Source organism: Quercus suber, unplaced genomic scaffold, assembly GCF_002906115.3.
Source record: "Quercus suber isolate HL8 unplaced genomic scaffold, Cork oak 2.0 scaffold_206, whole genome shotgun sequence".
NCBI lineage: Eukaryota > Viridiplantae > Streptophyta > Magnoliopsida > Fagales > Fagaceae > Quercus > Quercus suber.
The window spans coordinates 542,005-558,627 of record NW_027069664.1 but is presented as its reverse complement, the minus strand read 5'-3'; the positions used below and the strand labels follow the sequence as shown (position 1 = coordinate 558,627).

General features: G+C 37.6%; 1 protein-coding gene across 1 annotated transcript; it reads right to left on the bottom strand.

Annotated features, from left to right (window-relative positions):
* Positions 1–5: 5 nt before the first annotated feature.
* Positions 6–5,123, bottom strand: LOC112009088 (pentatricopeptide repeat-containing protein At1g71210, mitochondrial; the record flags this gene model as incomplete). The annotated part of the gene is given in 11 exon segments (XM_065779372.1): positions 6–1,792; positions 1,795–1,938; positions 1,941–1,979; positions 1,982–2,025; positions 2,027–2,074; positions 2,076–2,118; positions 2,121–2,205; positions 2,207–2,371; positions 4,425–4,498; positions 4,501–4,815; positions 4,912–5,123. Coding segments are annotated over 11 exon segments (2,889 nt in total), but the record flags the coding sequence as incomplete, so codon positions are not given.
* Between the last annotated feature and the right edge of the window lie 11,500 nt (positions 5,124–16,623).

The following is a 16,623-nucleotide window of genomic DNA, read 5'->3' as shown; positions in this document are numbered from 1 at the left end:
AGTAGTTGGGTACGCTCGGTCAGATCAAACCCTTTCTGGAACATCTCTTCTGCCCATCTCCTAGCCTCAGCTTTCCTCCCATGTTTAAAAAATCCATGTACTAGGATGTCATAAGTCCATCGATTAGGTTCATACCCTCTTTGACACATCTGATTGAACAACTCACAAGCAAGATCCATCTCGCTCATGCTGAGTCTTCTCAACAACATATTATATGTATAGATGTCAAGTGGGAAGCACTTTTCAATCACTTCTTCCAAGTCCTTGACATGATGACTCACTCTAACACGACCAGAAAATGCGCCAATGAGCAGGCCAAGCAATGAACTATCAGAAGATTTATCATTCTGCACCTCTTTCAAATGAACCCAAGTGTCATATAGATCTTGAGTCTTCAAAGAATGCAGCAAAAGTGTGTTACCGATAAAGGATGTTACATGACGCCCTGTTTTCTCCAAGTCATTAATAAGATTTATCACCATATCATATCTTTTGTTTGAGCACAGCATCAGTATGAGAACCTCATAACAATCGGTACCTGGAACCACTCCATTATTCCTGCTTTCTCTCAAAAACTCCAATGCAATATCAACCTTGTTGACTTTGCTGAGGCCAACAATAATGGTATTATATAGTTTACTCTTAATCTTTCTTCTCTGGCGTATATCACTAACGAAATTCAAAACATCGGAAATTCTTTCACTCTTTAAATAACTCTGCAACATAAGAATGTCAGAACTCAGAGTGGGCTCAATCCCACTTCTCCGCATCATCTCAAATACTTCTCTAGCCAGGTCAGGTTTTTTCGCATGCCCAGCTCCATCAATGAAGAAGTTGTAAATCTGAACATTGGATTCATGACGAGATAACTGCATCTCCAACAATTTGAAAAATTGGTTTTCTGGGTATTCCATATCACATAAACAACAAATAACAGCTCTGAACAAGGCACGAGTTGGGGTGTGACCCCTTGCTTGCATCTCGATAAGAAGTCTGGCTGCAATATCTCCCCTGTTCGACTTGTTGAAACCATGTATCAAGTTAAAGTAAGTAGTTTTTTTAGAAACTTTATTTATTCTGTCAAGTTCTCCATGTATCAAATACCCATCCTCTACCCTCCTAGCCCTACACAGAGCAGATATAAACTTGTCATATGAGAAAGTAGTTGGCATAAAATTCCTCTCCAAGGCAACAATGACCAACTCCTTCATCTTATCAAGCTTTCCCTCTCTGCACAAAGCATCTGCAAGTATAGAAAATGTTCTTCCACGGGGGAAATAACCTTGTTCAATAGAATTCTTCAACACACGATAAGCTTCATCGACGCTTCCATCACCACAGAGAGTATTGATTAGATAGTTATAGGCCATGCTACTAGGAGAGAGCCCGAATTCAGACCTCAAATTATACAACTCAAGTGCAACATCCACCATCCCGGCTTTACAAAAAAAGCACAATGCAGCATTCATGGTGACCATATCAGGGGATATCTGACCCTCCTTCATCTCCATTAACAAATCACACAACTCCTGAAGTCGATTCTCCCTCAAAAGACTACATATCAAAACATTGTATCGAAACACATCGGGAACATACCCTTCCAACGACTTCTTAGCGCGCAAGAAATCCAGAGCCCCATCCAACTGCCCGGCCTGAACAAGATCCCTAATCCAAACCCCATAAGCATCCTCCATTGGCACCAAGCCAGAGTCCCGAAACTCCTGCACCAACTTCCCAGCTTTCTGGAATTGATTAGTCTTACAAAGAGCATCAACAAGCACAGTGACAACAGGCCGTGCAATTCCTCCCTTGGGTACAAGCCTCGCAAGTAAAGCTCAGCGTCATGGAACAACTTCCGCTTACAAAAACTCCTAACAACAATGATTTGTAAAGTCAGCTGAAAACCCCGCAATCGAATCTGGTTTAAAAGACGTGAAAGGCATCAAAACAGCTCTCCTCGACCAAAGAATTCAAAAGACATGATAAGCAAAGGGATCCAAGTCAAGACCTTGAAAGCGCATTCTCCAAACATTGGAGTGCAACTTGAGGCTTACCAGCAACAGCGTATCCCATACGAGGTGTCATAGAAACGAACCTTATGCAAGTAGCGCTGCTTCATGAGTCATCTAGAAAGTCTAACAAGAGAGACATGAGTTGGGCTTTGGAGAGGATCTTGAAAATGGCGTGGAAGTGGCCCGAGTGTGGGGAAACCGGGTTGGCGGCCGGCCCAGTCGAAGAATTTGAGGGAGGAGAGTACGTCATTGCCTCTGCCTTTGCCGTAGTTAAGGACATCTAAGACGAAGGATTCGGAGAGGCGGAGGTTGAGTTGGGAGAGAGCGAGGTCGGCGGAGCGACGAGAGGATAAGTGTCGCTGTCATTGTGGAGTTGTTGGGTTTAAGATGAGGAAGATTTGGTAAGGAGAGGTTGTTGCGGCGTTGAACCAGTCCTTGAAGGAGGAGACTAGAAGATCCGAATCAGGTTGGGGGTTGGGGCTGTCCAAGGAGAAGGCAGGAATGGGATCTTGTTGTGTTGTTGTTTTGGTTGATGATGATGATGATAAAAAAAAGAAGAAGAAGAAGAAGAAGAGTAGTGATAGTAGTGGATTAGGATGAGAATTGGGAATTCTTACTCCTCCTGTTTGCTTTGATACTAATCTTTGGGTTTTTTTTTAATATATTTATATTTATATTTTTTTTCTACTCAATTTAATAATAATAATAAAAATAAAAAATTTGTCCAACCTATGGTTCAACCCGACCTATGTGGGTTGGGTTGGACTTATGTAATGGGTTAGGTTGGGTTGATTTTTTTTTTTTTTTACCCACCATAGTGGGTTGGGTCAAAAAATCCCCTTAACCCGACCCAACCCAACCCATACACACCCCTAATTGTATTGTACTAATGAACAAGGATTAACCAACTAAAAATATCAAAGTCATAGGCCTGAAGCTTTTTATATTGCTCAAAATCCTTATCATGGCTTCCTTATCGCTCCTTATTACTTTGTATGAAGTTGTGAAATAGAGATGTAACAAAGCTTCAAAAGTGTGGAATTAATTGTACACAAGAACATGGCCACTAATCTTGATGTTTGGAACCCAATTGATATTTGTGGACGGAATAAAAAAATGATGATGTGTAAGTTACTGTAACATAACTATGTTTCCTATTATCTATCTTTTATCTTTTTTCTATACTATTGTGAAGAGAAAAAACTTTTTGGTTTCACTTTTTGTAAATACTAACTCATATGAATTATTAGCCTCTTCGCTCGTGCGCTACACGTATTTAGAGGCTCTCCTTTTCATTTCTTTTTTTCTTTTTAATTATAATCGAAGTAAAAAACTTTTCATTTATCATAATTTGAGGTTGATGCATTTTTTAGTTACATATATACTTAAGGATGTGATGAGATTTATGCATTTTTAAATGTATTTATATTTTGTGTTACATCTCTTTACACCTAGGAATTTTGGTGATTAAAAAATGCATCGGCCCCGAATTAGGATAAATGAAAATTTTCCGTACTAAATAAACAAGTTTATGAATAATTGAAAAAAAGTTTAAATAAATTCATAAACATGAGGCTCATTTTAAGACTTAAAAAAAAAGGTTTAAATTTTCTTTTGAGGAAAACTTCCATGCGAACTGCGAAGACCACTTATGATATAATCAACATATGGCAATTGCAGTAATTTACGACAGTTTATGAAACATACGATTGGTCTAGATTCTAGAGCTGAATGACTGAAGAATCTTTATAAAATAGTTGGAAAAGAATTCTTAAATTGGGATCAACTTGGTTTGGTCTGTCTAGTGCTGTCAAAAATTAAAATGATAATTGACAAGAAAATGTGGAAGAAGGGCAACAAATAAAGCTGCTAAAGAATATTGGCCAATGCATATCCTTCATTATTTTTTTGGGGGTCATATTAGAAGATAGTAGTCACGCCTCAGTCATTCTTTACAATTAATTTCGGTACCCTAAACAGGAAAGACACTATGATTATAAGTAACTAGTTGCAAATCCAAGTGATATATGGGAATATATTATTATTTTGAGATTTGAAATAATATATAATTCGATCTCTCTAAAAATTAAAAAAAAAATTTAATAGTAATTTCTATCTCTCTATTTTTACAAATTTTTATGTTTTTGATTGATATATATATATATATATATTAAAGTGTTCCATATTTTCCTAACTATTGTTATTATGCATTATATTTTCCTAGTTTCTTTAAGTACAACTAAAAGTTTTAAATCTCAAATTTCTCATTCTTTTAAGGAGATTATCATGATAATAAAATATTATCATATAATTACAATTGATATTATTAATAATCAATAATACTCTTAACCCAAATATGTCTTTTCTCATTCTTAAGTAAGTGCATCATGATTCTCAAAAAAAAAAAGTTACATCTAGCACCGTTGATCTCGTTTCCTTGATGGACATAAGTGATGGTCGATTAAGAATGATCCCAGATGGGCCCAAGGCCCCATTGACAAGACTAGGATAACTGTTCTTTCAAAAATATGAACACCATCAAGCTTTTCAGTAGCTATGAGTAAGCAACCCTTCTCTGGCTCATGAAGGATGTGAGCCCATTTATCACCAATTGTGATGGGTAGAGGTAGAGGATAATCCACCACAATATCTGGATCAACAACATGAGAGGGAGGCTCTTGGGCTTGGGACCTTGTTGCTCCTTCTCCAGCTACAAGTTTTGCTCTAAAGCCTCGCCAGTCAGCATTAATATAAGGCTTGTTATCATCTTCCCAGGGCCAGGATGATGATTCCATATAACAACCTATTAAATTTAACTTACATCAACATTAATGCTTATAGAGATCAAAAATCAATTCTTGTACGTGATAGTTAGTGATAAAGAAATTAAAACACTTACATGTTACTGAAAATGGACTGCCAACTTGTCTGCGCTTAAATTGCCTAGAAAATCTCTTGGGGTGATTGAGAATTCTAGCTTTGATTGAGGGAACAAGTTCTGTAGTTTTGGTGAAGGAACTGGAGGTGAGAAAACAAGCTTCCATGGTTTTACTCCTTTCTATCAATTGTAGATTAAGATGCTGGAGGATAAGAGTAATTGAGACAAATATATATACGTGGAATGTGACTAAATGTGCACCACAAGGTGTTGTTCAATACCAATCCCAATCCCAATCCCATCCAAGTTGGATGTTTCTTTTTTAGGTGTCAATGGATATGACTTTACACATGGCACTATTGAAGCATATGAAAATCATTACACATGGATCGATCAAACCCTTTATTCGCGGTCATTAGATCAATCATACCCTTTTTGAATGATGTGTCAGTCTCATAGCCAGTTACATATTTTGTTGTTCCCTATTTTATTTTTTATTTTTTTGGTGGAATTGTTGTTCCTTATTACTTTCTTGACTAGAGCACCAACTTGTGAAGAAACTTCATGTCACTACTCACTGCTCACTACACATGGCAGTCTACCAGTGTCCATAAGTGATTTCGGATAAAGGCCAAATTTAAAAAAGAAAATGGGCCTTCCTTTTTTGGGGGTGTGGTGTGGGGCTGTATTCGATTTCCGGATGTGAGGGATTGGATAAGGATGCCAGTCCCAGGGTTCATGTCCACAATTCACAGTGTGGCAAAAATTCTTGCAAATGTGAAATTGGATTTTGACGAACCTTAAATTTTATAGGATACGATATTTATTCCTTATCTTATAGGCAGAGTGCTTCTATAATTATCTAAACTAATCGAAGTCCTGCGCAACGCACAGGATAATTTTGATGTCATATTATTTTTTGTTAAGTAAAGAATGAAAATAATAGTTGAGATTTATAAGTAATAGTCTCAAACTCATCTCACAATAATGTGATTACATTGTGATATATAAAATAAATTTTATGTAAGTATAGATGTCTTTATCTTGATTTTGTGTGTGTGTGTGTGTGTGTGTATTTTGGCAAGTAAACATGTTGCATTTTACTTTCAATTATTATTTATGACAAAATATTTTGTAATACTCTTGCTTATATATATGTCCATATTTGTAATACTCTTGCTTAGAGCACCCACAATAGATGTGGGATATGTGCCAAATGCTAAATATTTGGCACATATCCCACACCAACCACAAAAAAGAGCTCCCCATCAGATATGGCATATGTGGTAAACCTGAAAATTATTATTTTATTTGAAAATTCTCTCTCCTCTCATTTCTTTATTTCATTTGCTCTCTCCCTTCTCAGAATCTGTCTCTCTCTCTCTCTCTCTCCCAAGTTCCCAACCCATTCTTCCTCTTCTCACAATCAAACACGAGCAAGAAGAAGGCGGCGGCGGCGGCGGCCAATCATCGTCATCCTCCACAACCACCACCTCAGCCAACCACAACCACCACCGCAGCAACAAACCCAAATCCAAAACTACTCCATCGGAACCCACAAACCCACGCTCTGTGGAGACTGTCGGAACCCACAAACCCACAAACCTAAACCCACAACTACTCCATCGGAACCCACAAACCCACAAACTACTCCATCGGAACCCACAAACCCAAACCCACAACTACTCCACAAACCCACAAACTACTCCATCGGAACCCACAAACCCAAACCCACAACTACTCCATCGGAACCCACAAACCAAAACCATAAACCACCGTAGACCCACGCTCTGTGGAGAGCGTCGCCGACCATCGCCAACCACCGCCGAGACCGTCGCCAACCATCGCCTTCAAGAACGTCGCTACGGCATTAGGCTCGGTGGAGATGGGTTTAGCCGGTGATAGGTTTGGGTTTGGCAGGTGATCTCACCCCGGGGCCGCCGTCAATCTCACCTTCTTCCCTCTGTCCGCCTTTCACTCTGCCTCTCTCTGGTTGTGGGTTTTTTTTTTTTTTTTTTNACCAGTGTCCATAAGTGATTTCGGATAAAGGCCAAATTTAAAAAAGAAAATGGGCCTTCCTTTTTTGGGGGTGTGGTGTGGGGCTGTATTCGATTTCCGGATGTGAGGGATTGGATAAGGATGCCAGTCCCAGGGTTCATGTCCACAATTCACAGTGTGGCAAAAATTCTTGCAAATGTGAAATTGGATTTTGACGAACCTTAAATTTTATAGGATACGATATTTATTCCTTATCTTATAGGCAGAGTGCTTCTATAATTATCTAAACTAATCGAAGTCCTGCGCAACGCACAGGATAATTTTGATGTCATATTATTTTTTGTTAAGTAAAGAATGAAAATAATAGTTGAGATTTATAAGTAATAGTCTCAAACTCATCTCACAATAATGTGATTACATTGTGATATATAAAATAAATTTTATGTAAGTATAGATGTCTTTATCTTGATTTTGTGTGTGTGTGTGTGTGTGTGTATTTTGGCAAGTAAACATGTTGCATTTTACTTTCAATTATTATTTATGACAAAATATTTTGTAATACTCTTGCTTATATATATGTCCATATTTGTAATACTCTTGCTTAGAGCACCCACAATAGATGTGGGATATGTGCCAAATGCTAAATATTTGGCACATATCCCACACCAACCACAAAAAAGAGCTCCCCATCAGATATGGCATATGTGGTAAACCTGAAAATTATTATTTTATTTGAAAATTCTCTCTCCTCTCATTTCTTTATTTCATTTGCTCTCTCCCTTCTCAGAATCTGTCTCTCTCTCTCTCTCTCTCCCAAGTTCCCAACCCATTCTTCCTCTTCTCACAATCAAACACGAGCAAGAAGAAGGCGGCGGCGGCGGCGGCCAATCATCGTCATCCTCCACAACCACCACCTCAGCCAACCACAACCACCACCGCAGCAACAAACCCAAATCCAAAACTACTCCATCGGAACCCACAAACCCACGCTCTGTGGAGACTGTCGGAACCCACAAACCCACAAACCTAAACCCACAACTACTCCATCGGAACCCACAAACCCACAAACTACTCCATCGGAACCCACAAACCCAAACCCACAACTACTCCACAAACCCACAAACTACTCCATCGGAACCCACAAACCCAAACCCACAACTACTCCATCGGAACCCACAAACCAAAACCATAAACCACCGTAGACCCACGCTCTGTGGAGAGCGTCGCCGACCATCGCCAACCACCGCCGAGACCGTCGCCAACCATCGCCTTCAAGAACGTCGCTACGGCATTAGGCTCGGTGGAGATGGGTTTAGCCGGTGATAGGTTTGGGTTTGGCAGGTGATCTCACCCCGGGGCCGCCGTCAATCTCACCTTCTTCCCTCTGTCCGCCTTTCACTCTGCCTCTCTCTGGTTGTGGGTTTTTTTTTTTTTTTTTTTGCTGCAATTTGGGTTGATCTAATATTGGTAATTGTGGTGGTTGGTTTGCAGTAGAGGTGTTGTTGTAGTAGTGGATATTGGTGGCCGGTGGTTGTGCCGTTGATGGTGTGGCTGTTGTTGATGATAATGAGAATGAGATAATATATTATTTTAATGTGTAGTAAATATTATTTTAATGTATAGAATTGAAGGATAAAACATCTGATAAATGTGATGTTGTAAAATAATGTGGTAAAATGATAAAGTAGGTGTTTGATGTTGTAAAATAGCATAATTTTTGGAACATCTGCTACGGATGCTCTTATATATATGTCCATAATTGTTTATATATGTCCATATTTGTTTTTGTATAATAATACTCTTGCTTTCTAAAGTATTCATGGTGTTCTGCAACTTTAACCCAACTCACAACATATAAACCAATGATCATGAAAAAGAACTTAGCAAAATGAAGCCAAACACAATTTCTAAATTTTAGTGAAACTTAACAGAGAGATTAAAAGAGAACATATATAAATATAATATTGTCACGCTTTGAACCCAACTATAAAGACTGGCATGTGACAACCGCCGCATGCTTATAAAATAAGCACCCTACAAGTGTGCAATGCCTTCTTAGCAACTAAAATTTATCCTCAAAAATTAAATCAAATAAATCCAAAATACCTCAACAATTCATTTATGAATAGATCTCCAATAATTTAAGAGGAACAAAATCCAAACCTCATGTACATAATGCAAATTAGCCAATAAATATAAAACTATTAGAAGACCATCCAATCCCAAAATCACTAAGCTTCTTTCCTGCTCACAACACAACATCAAACTTCCAAAACTTGCTATTCTTCACAATCTGAAATTGGAGGGGGAAAATGGAGTGAGTTGACAACTCAATAAGTAACCAAAGTCCTAAAAGTTCTATCAAGCAATAAATCTGTAAAGTAATAAGATGTAATATGAGTCTTCAAAAGTTATAATATACTATGGGTTTTCAAAAAAATAACTAAAGAAGTTTCATAGTCTTAAAATAATAAGTTGCAAATAGATCACATATTTTAATCTGACAAATATATTATAAATGGTTTAGAAAGTAGTCAGTTTTCCATATATCAAGCTATAACTTACAATATGTTCCAAAAAAATACATAAGCAGTTTTAATGACTCAAAATAGTTCAAATACTCAAACATTTCCAAAATCATATATGTAATTTTAAGGACTCAAAATAGTTCAAATATTCAAACGTAATTCATATTCTTAATAATCTTATGACTATGGTCACGCTATATCACCGTGACTGGGCATCAGAGAACAAATGAATAAACCCCCATTGGCTGGGTATCAGAATAAATTCATAGTCAGATTGTTAATAATCATATATATATATATATATATATGAAATCATAGTTTCTAACAAAAATATATCTTATTCAAATACATATATATAATCATATATTCAATATTCAAATCTATTTGTGATATTTCTATAATTCTTTACTTTAAATCAATATAGCTAAAAAAAAAACGATTAAATAAAATACATCTTATATTCAATGCTCATGTATATTTGAGAAAATTCTTTATTCTTTACTTTGAAAGAGTATAGCTAAAAGTAATTAAATAAAATACATTATATATTCAGTAATCAGATATATTTGTGATAATTCTTTACTTGAAAAGAGTAATACAATAGAAATAAAATTGTAACAACTGTAAACAATTTTTAGTAGTTAAAATATGCAAAATAAAACCAATTAGGAACGACAAGGACGTGTGCTACACTTACTGTACGGCTTTCTTCTTCTTCATTCCTTTTTTTTTTTTTTTTTTCTTTTAACTTGTCAGACCTCAAACCTAAACCCATGCTTTCTTGACTTTTTGTTTTTCCCCAATTCCATCAATTCGGGCACAGTTTCTTAAACAACAAAACTATGCAGAAAGTTGACCCTTAGACCCAATACGCCTAAAATCTACAACTTCAGGCTATGCCTATCGCAACGGAGCATATATATATATATATATATATTTTAGAATGATGAGCACAGAAAAATCTGTAGGTAGAAGCGTCCAATTGACCGAAATATAAATCTAAACTTCTCTTCGTTTGCCTCATTAAAATTCTTGAATAATTAAATAATTTCACTACTGATCAAAATACCCACATAAGAAAATATTCTAATACCACATAAAGTCTAAATTTGACAAAAATACAAAATTTCTTAAGTTCTTACCTTAAGGGTGTAGTCAATCCTTCTCTACTTCAGTCCTTTGGGTAATCTCCTCTCTCAAAATATCCCTCTCTATACATTGACTTAATAAGCTTATATATAGCTAGGGTTTCAACCTTATTTTCTGAAAAACTCCCTTATAATTAGAAATTATAAAATTGGTCCCACAAGAATTTACTTAAATATCCCTCCTTTTAAATCTTTTTTTTTTCCCGGGTATTACAAATATATATATGTGTGTGTGTGTGTGTGTGTGTGTGTGTGTGCGCGCGCGCACACGCGTGTGTGTAGGGGAAGGGAAAAATGTATATACGATACATGAGCGTTGAGGGAGGTGAAAGGTTGGGGAAGAGGAAGAGACTTTGTATGTTTTGGTAATTGAAAAATGTATTTATAACTGGTAAGTTGCATAGTTAATGGTGTGTGTCTATATATATATATATATATTAAAAAAAAAAAAAAAAAAACTCATCAAATCCAATGTAGTAACATAATAGTAAGTTTGAATAGAGAACTTTTGGGCTACCATATAGGTTTATGAAAATTTTAAAACTTTCCATATTCATTATTTTTTTCCCAAAAATTGTTATCAGAGAAAATTATTTCCTTCATAAATGAGAATTTTATGGATTTTTTTTTTTCAATTAGATAGAAGAAATATATAGGAAGGCAAAAAAAATTGATTGTATTTCTAAAAGAGCTAATAGTGAATATTTAAGTACATATTATTTAAGAATTATAATAGTGAAATTTGTAGTACAAAAGAAATGCCTAGTTGATTTCCTATTGTATTTATCTATTATATTTCTTATATTATTTCTATTACATTTTTGAATATTTAGGGAGTATGATAGATTGAAGTGCAACATATCATAACCAAATTGAACAATAAGATATAAGATATAAATTTAAGGTTTTTTTTTTTTCTTGAGAATTAGATAAGCTTAATTAAGCTAATTATTAAGGTAATATGATTTAATTCATGTTGGACTATACAAAATCATTCTATTTATTATATATATATATATATATTGGTTAGCATGATTTGAATTAAGTTGCAGGATTTCCTAAGAATGAGATCATGTCGAGGTATATGCTTCTGTAGGGTCACAATTTGTAACCCAAGTCCTAAAGATATGAGATATAGGTCCAATAAGCCCAGTACAATTAATTTGTAGAGAGTGGGTAAAAGAGCTAGGCCTTTTGTGGGTCAGACAATGGCTAATAGGGATTTAAAAGATGAACAAGCAAGAAACACATGTAAAACTGAATGGAACGATTGTTCGAGGAGATATATTATGAATTAAATCGATAGAATTGAATGTTAATACAGTTTTAGTGCTATGTAGTTCTTTTCCCTTTTTTCTCCCCCTTTCTTATGGGATATCTTTCCTCTTATGTAGTTCCTTTCAGACCATCTTGATCCTACACTTGTTAATCATCTAGGCCTTCCTTTGAGTGCATGTCCCATCAGGCATCATTTTTGGCTTTCGGTGAGTTGTGATAACTAAGACTACACTATTCATGGGTCTTCTCCATATAAATGCGGCCAGAAAAGTTGCTGCAGTGCATTTAAAGTGATGGTAGAAGCTTTTCCTTTAGATATTTCTAAGTTTCTATCGCCTTTGCACATGCCTGGATTTCATCCTTATCATTGAAACTCCTTGGAAGGTCACCTAAATCGCCCAAATATAGACTTGATCAATATTCATCATATCCGAAAAGGAGCTACTCCTCAAACTATATTCCTCCATTCTTTCCCTATGCAATTCTAAACTTTGGGGCCTCTTCCAATCATTTAATCCTTCTCGGACATATTCCTATCCTCAAATAAGGCCTAAGGCCTAATTTACGAATTTGGGCCCTTACTCCTACAATAGCCCTCAAAATTTCGGTTTTTCCCTCGCATCTGAGGAGAAAAAGTGGGATTTTGATTTGCCTCAAAATTAAGAGCTAAGAATATCAAAATATTTGAGTTTTACACATGTGGGAGTATAGTTTTGTGCGCTTCATCATCGCTACTGACATTTCGGAATCCGCGAAGTGCCATTAATTGCTCCAGGCAGCATTATGTCTCTAGCATCCAACGGTGAGGCATTACTCCAACGGCTGATATTTTTCCTTAGGGTTTGGGTGGGATAAATCCCACTTGTTCCTTGCCCTCTATATAAAGCCTCGAAGGAAGTCATTTTTCCTTTACTTTACAAGCTCTCAAGTTCTTCAGCGATTTCAAGCATTTAAATTCATAAGACCTGTCAAATCATAAAGCTTACCATTCCTGTTTCCCTAGAAATCTTTAAGAGTTCTTCTAAAAGTTTCAAGGATCATCCTTGACCTTAGTTCGTGTAAGTTTTAATTTCTCTGAACTTTTCTTTTCCTCCTCGGCCAACCTCCTCGACCCTCAAATTCTTATTTCCTCAGTTGTTATTGTCGACGTTTTCCCTTTTAACTTGTCTGAAATGGGTAGATTTAAGCATTTAGTGGACAGCCCTAACAAGATAGAGATATTTAAGGAAACATATCACATACCACAAGAAGTAGCCTTGCGGTACTGTTCCCTAAAAGAAATATCAACCAACCGAGAAGTGGGAGAAGTCATAATCCCTATGATAGCTTTCATAGAAGGGGGAATGACTCTCCCATGGGTAGCATTACAAAGGATTATCTTCGCAACTATAGGATATGCCCTCACCAATGTGCACCCAACCTTTTTAGGATCTTAAGGAGTATTGATGCTCTGAACAAGCATTTGGGCTTGAGGCTCACCTAGCATGACATGGTGCATATGTACGAGTGTCACAAATAAAAGGGGTGGGATTTTATCTCAAATCCCGATCTGATATTGTCAGGCTGATCTCGTGTCTCCCCAAATCTAACAAGGGGATGAAAGATGACTACCTGATTGCTTCAGGGGCGTGGCATAACAGTCTTCATTGCCCAACCCAAGAAGGAGAGATTTAGGTCTCCTAACAATAGATTTAAGCTTTTTGTCCTCGGCCTTTTTTTGCTTCTTTTTTTGTAACAATGGATCTTAACTTTCTAACTGTGTTTTGTTCTTCTTTAATGTTAACAAATAGAAGACACGTAGCTCCCCGGCTTAGCTTCACTAATGTTGCAACACTCAACTATTTGCTGAGATCCGAAATTTTCATAAGTGAAGACGGGTAGCTTCGGGCCGTCCACCTGATTTTGGATTTCAGCCCATCTCGGAGATATTCCAAGAGGTTGGCAACACTATACGATCGGGTGACCGTCGTATAGCCCGCATTGACGTGTCTCGGCCCAATTTCTTAACTCTACACGATCTTCCACCAGTACCACACCCCTTTCCCCAATGTGGTCATCTGATCGTCCTACCAATTCAACAAGTGCCCCTTGAAGTAGCCGCAGTAGGAGAAGGGTTGCTTCATCAAACTCCTCACTAGAGGAACAAATTGATAAGTTCTGTTTTGAAGATGAGGTGCCTCGGGAGGTACAAGTGATTCCCCTCTCAGACGCCGAAGAAGAGCCCAATAGGCAATCAAGCGTCCACACACTAATTCTAATAACTACTCTTCCAAACGACACCTCGAAAGAGGAAGAAGAAGACGGAATGGCTCTGAACAAAGAGAGCAAAACTTTGAAGGAACTTATGGCCGTGAGGAACCAAGTGTCCACTTCAAAGAAGGCTAGTAAGTCCCAAATCCCAGCCCAAGTCCCAGCTAACCTTCTTCCTCCTCCTCCTTCTCAAGTTCCTAAGGATCTCGGATTGAAGCCACTTCCCGAGATGAAAAAGAAAAGGCCTAATGAGGCTTTGGAGGAAGGCTAAGTGGGCCCCCAAAAGGGAAAAAACGACAAAAAAATGGCCAAGAATAACCAGGGCAGGAGATCCCCTTCTGTTGAAAGCCGAGATGAATCTCTTGGGGCTGATGTGTGCCGACCACAGCACACTTGGTCCCCCAGGCTGGAGATTGATGGTGCTTACATCCCTTGGGATGCCACTGTTTGAAGCTACCAAGGAGGGCACTCTGGCCACCTTGCTAAAACCTTGGAGTAGCCACTTCTTCTCCCAAGAGATATGGATGCTTATAGGCGTTTCAAGCAGCTTGAGCTATTTTTATCCCTTAAGAGAGATCTTGCCACGGTAAGTGGTTCGGTCTACTTTTCCAATTGAATGTTTATTTACTTTTATTCATTCTTTCTGTTTGTCTTATATAGAATTATTGTGCTATTGTTATACAGATTACCCAGCAAGTTTTTATGGTTGAAGAATGGGTCAAGGATGCCCGCAACGAGGCTAGGGCAGAGGCCCAATCTCAGTCCGAGGTCGAGAGAGCGTTGGGCACTCTTAGGCAAGACTAAGCTAAATTTTCCGAACAGTTGTAACAGGCAATCAAGGGCAAGGATAGTGCTAATGCAGGCCTTAAGACTACAGATAGGCAGGCTGAAGATCAGCACCAGAAGTTACATGTGACTAAGATTAACTTGGCCACAGAAAGACAATTGGTAAAACATCTTCGAGCTGAGCTTCAGAAGGCCAGGGAGGCGGCTCAGTTAGCCAAGGAAGCGGCGGAGGTAGAGAAGTCAGCATCTTATCTGCTCGGCGTGGAAGAAACGCAGATAAGGTTGGTCGAGGACCTTTCAGGGGTTTGCCGGGATTACTGCGATGTAACATGGGACAAGGCCTTTGACGTTGCAGGAGTCCCAGTAGACTCTGCTCTGAGGCAACCTGGGAGCATATACTATCATCCACAAATTTGCGAGCTCCCAAGTTCTGACCCTTCTTCTTCTCAGCATCTTCTAGAGGCATCAGAGCAGCCCTTTACAGGCCAAACTGCTCTTAATCCTGTTGAGGCTTTAAAGGGGTCCAGCCAGGCGGAGGGCCAAGCAAGGAAGCTAAGGGAGCTCTGGAAAAGGAGAAAGTCCAGGAGAAAGAAGCTACTTCCAAGGCCAGGGCAAAAGATAAACAAGTTGATCCTAAGGCCAAGGATGTTGCTTCTTCTCAACCGAGCCAAGCTGTTGATCCTCCAGCCCCCAAGACATAGACTTAATTATTAGTACATTTTGTAATAGTTTTTTTAAAAAAAAAAATTTGTTGTCATTCAGTAGAATGTATTTCCTTTCTTTTGAATTAATGAATGTGCTTGTTTTTCTATCTCTCGCATCTTTATTTCGTATACTTTTGGACTTTCTGTTGTTGCAAATAACTTCTGAATTATTGTCACTTTAGTTTTGACAAGAACCAACCCAGAGTATTACTCCGATGATAATACAAGTAATTTAGCTAAGTGCCAATGAAGGCTGATTCTAATAAAAATAAGCAGTGAACCTAGTAAAGACTAAAAAAAGGAAATACCTTTCACATTTGTCAGCACTTGAATAAGTAATCAAGGATTTCAACTTATTCAAATTTATCTTGCTGAGGATTCAATCATAGACTAAAACATTTGGGGAATTGTCGTTGAGCGTTAAATTTCACCCAAGTGTGTGGTCCGAGGAATCTAACATGAATTGGGCTCTGTCTAACATTTATAAAAAGTAACAGCGTATGACTACGATTCTATTTAAACACTTATAAAGATGTCATTGAGTGTTAATTTCACTTAAGTATATGGTTCGAGAGACTTAACATGACTTAGGATCTGTTTAAACTCATATAAAGAATGCCAGTGTATTAATTTCCCTAAAGCATCTGGTCCGAGGACTTCATGCATGACTAAGGTTCTGTTTAATCACTCAAAAAGATGTCATTGAGTGTTAATTTCACCCAAATATGTGGTTTGAGAGACCTAACATGACTTAGGATCTGTTTAAACTCTTATAAAGAATGCTAGTGTATTAATTTCCCTAAAGCATCTGGTCCGAGGACTTCAGGCATGACTAAGGTTCTGTTTAATCACTTACAAAGATGCCATTGAGTGTTAATTTCACCCAAGTATGTGGTTTGAGAGACCTAACATGACTTAGGATCTATTATAACTCTTATAAAGAATGTCAGTGTATTAATTTCCCCAAAGCATCTAGTCCGAGGACTTCAGGCATGACTAAGGTTCTGTTTAATCACTTACAAAGATGCCATTGAGTGTTAA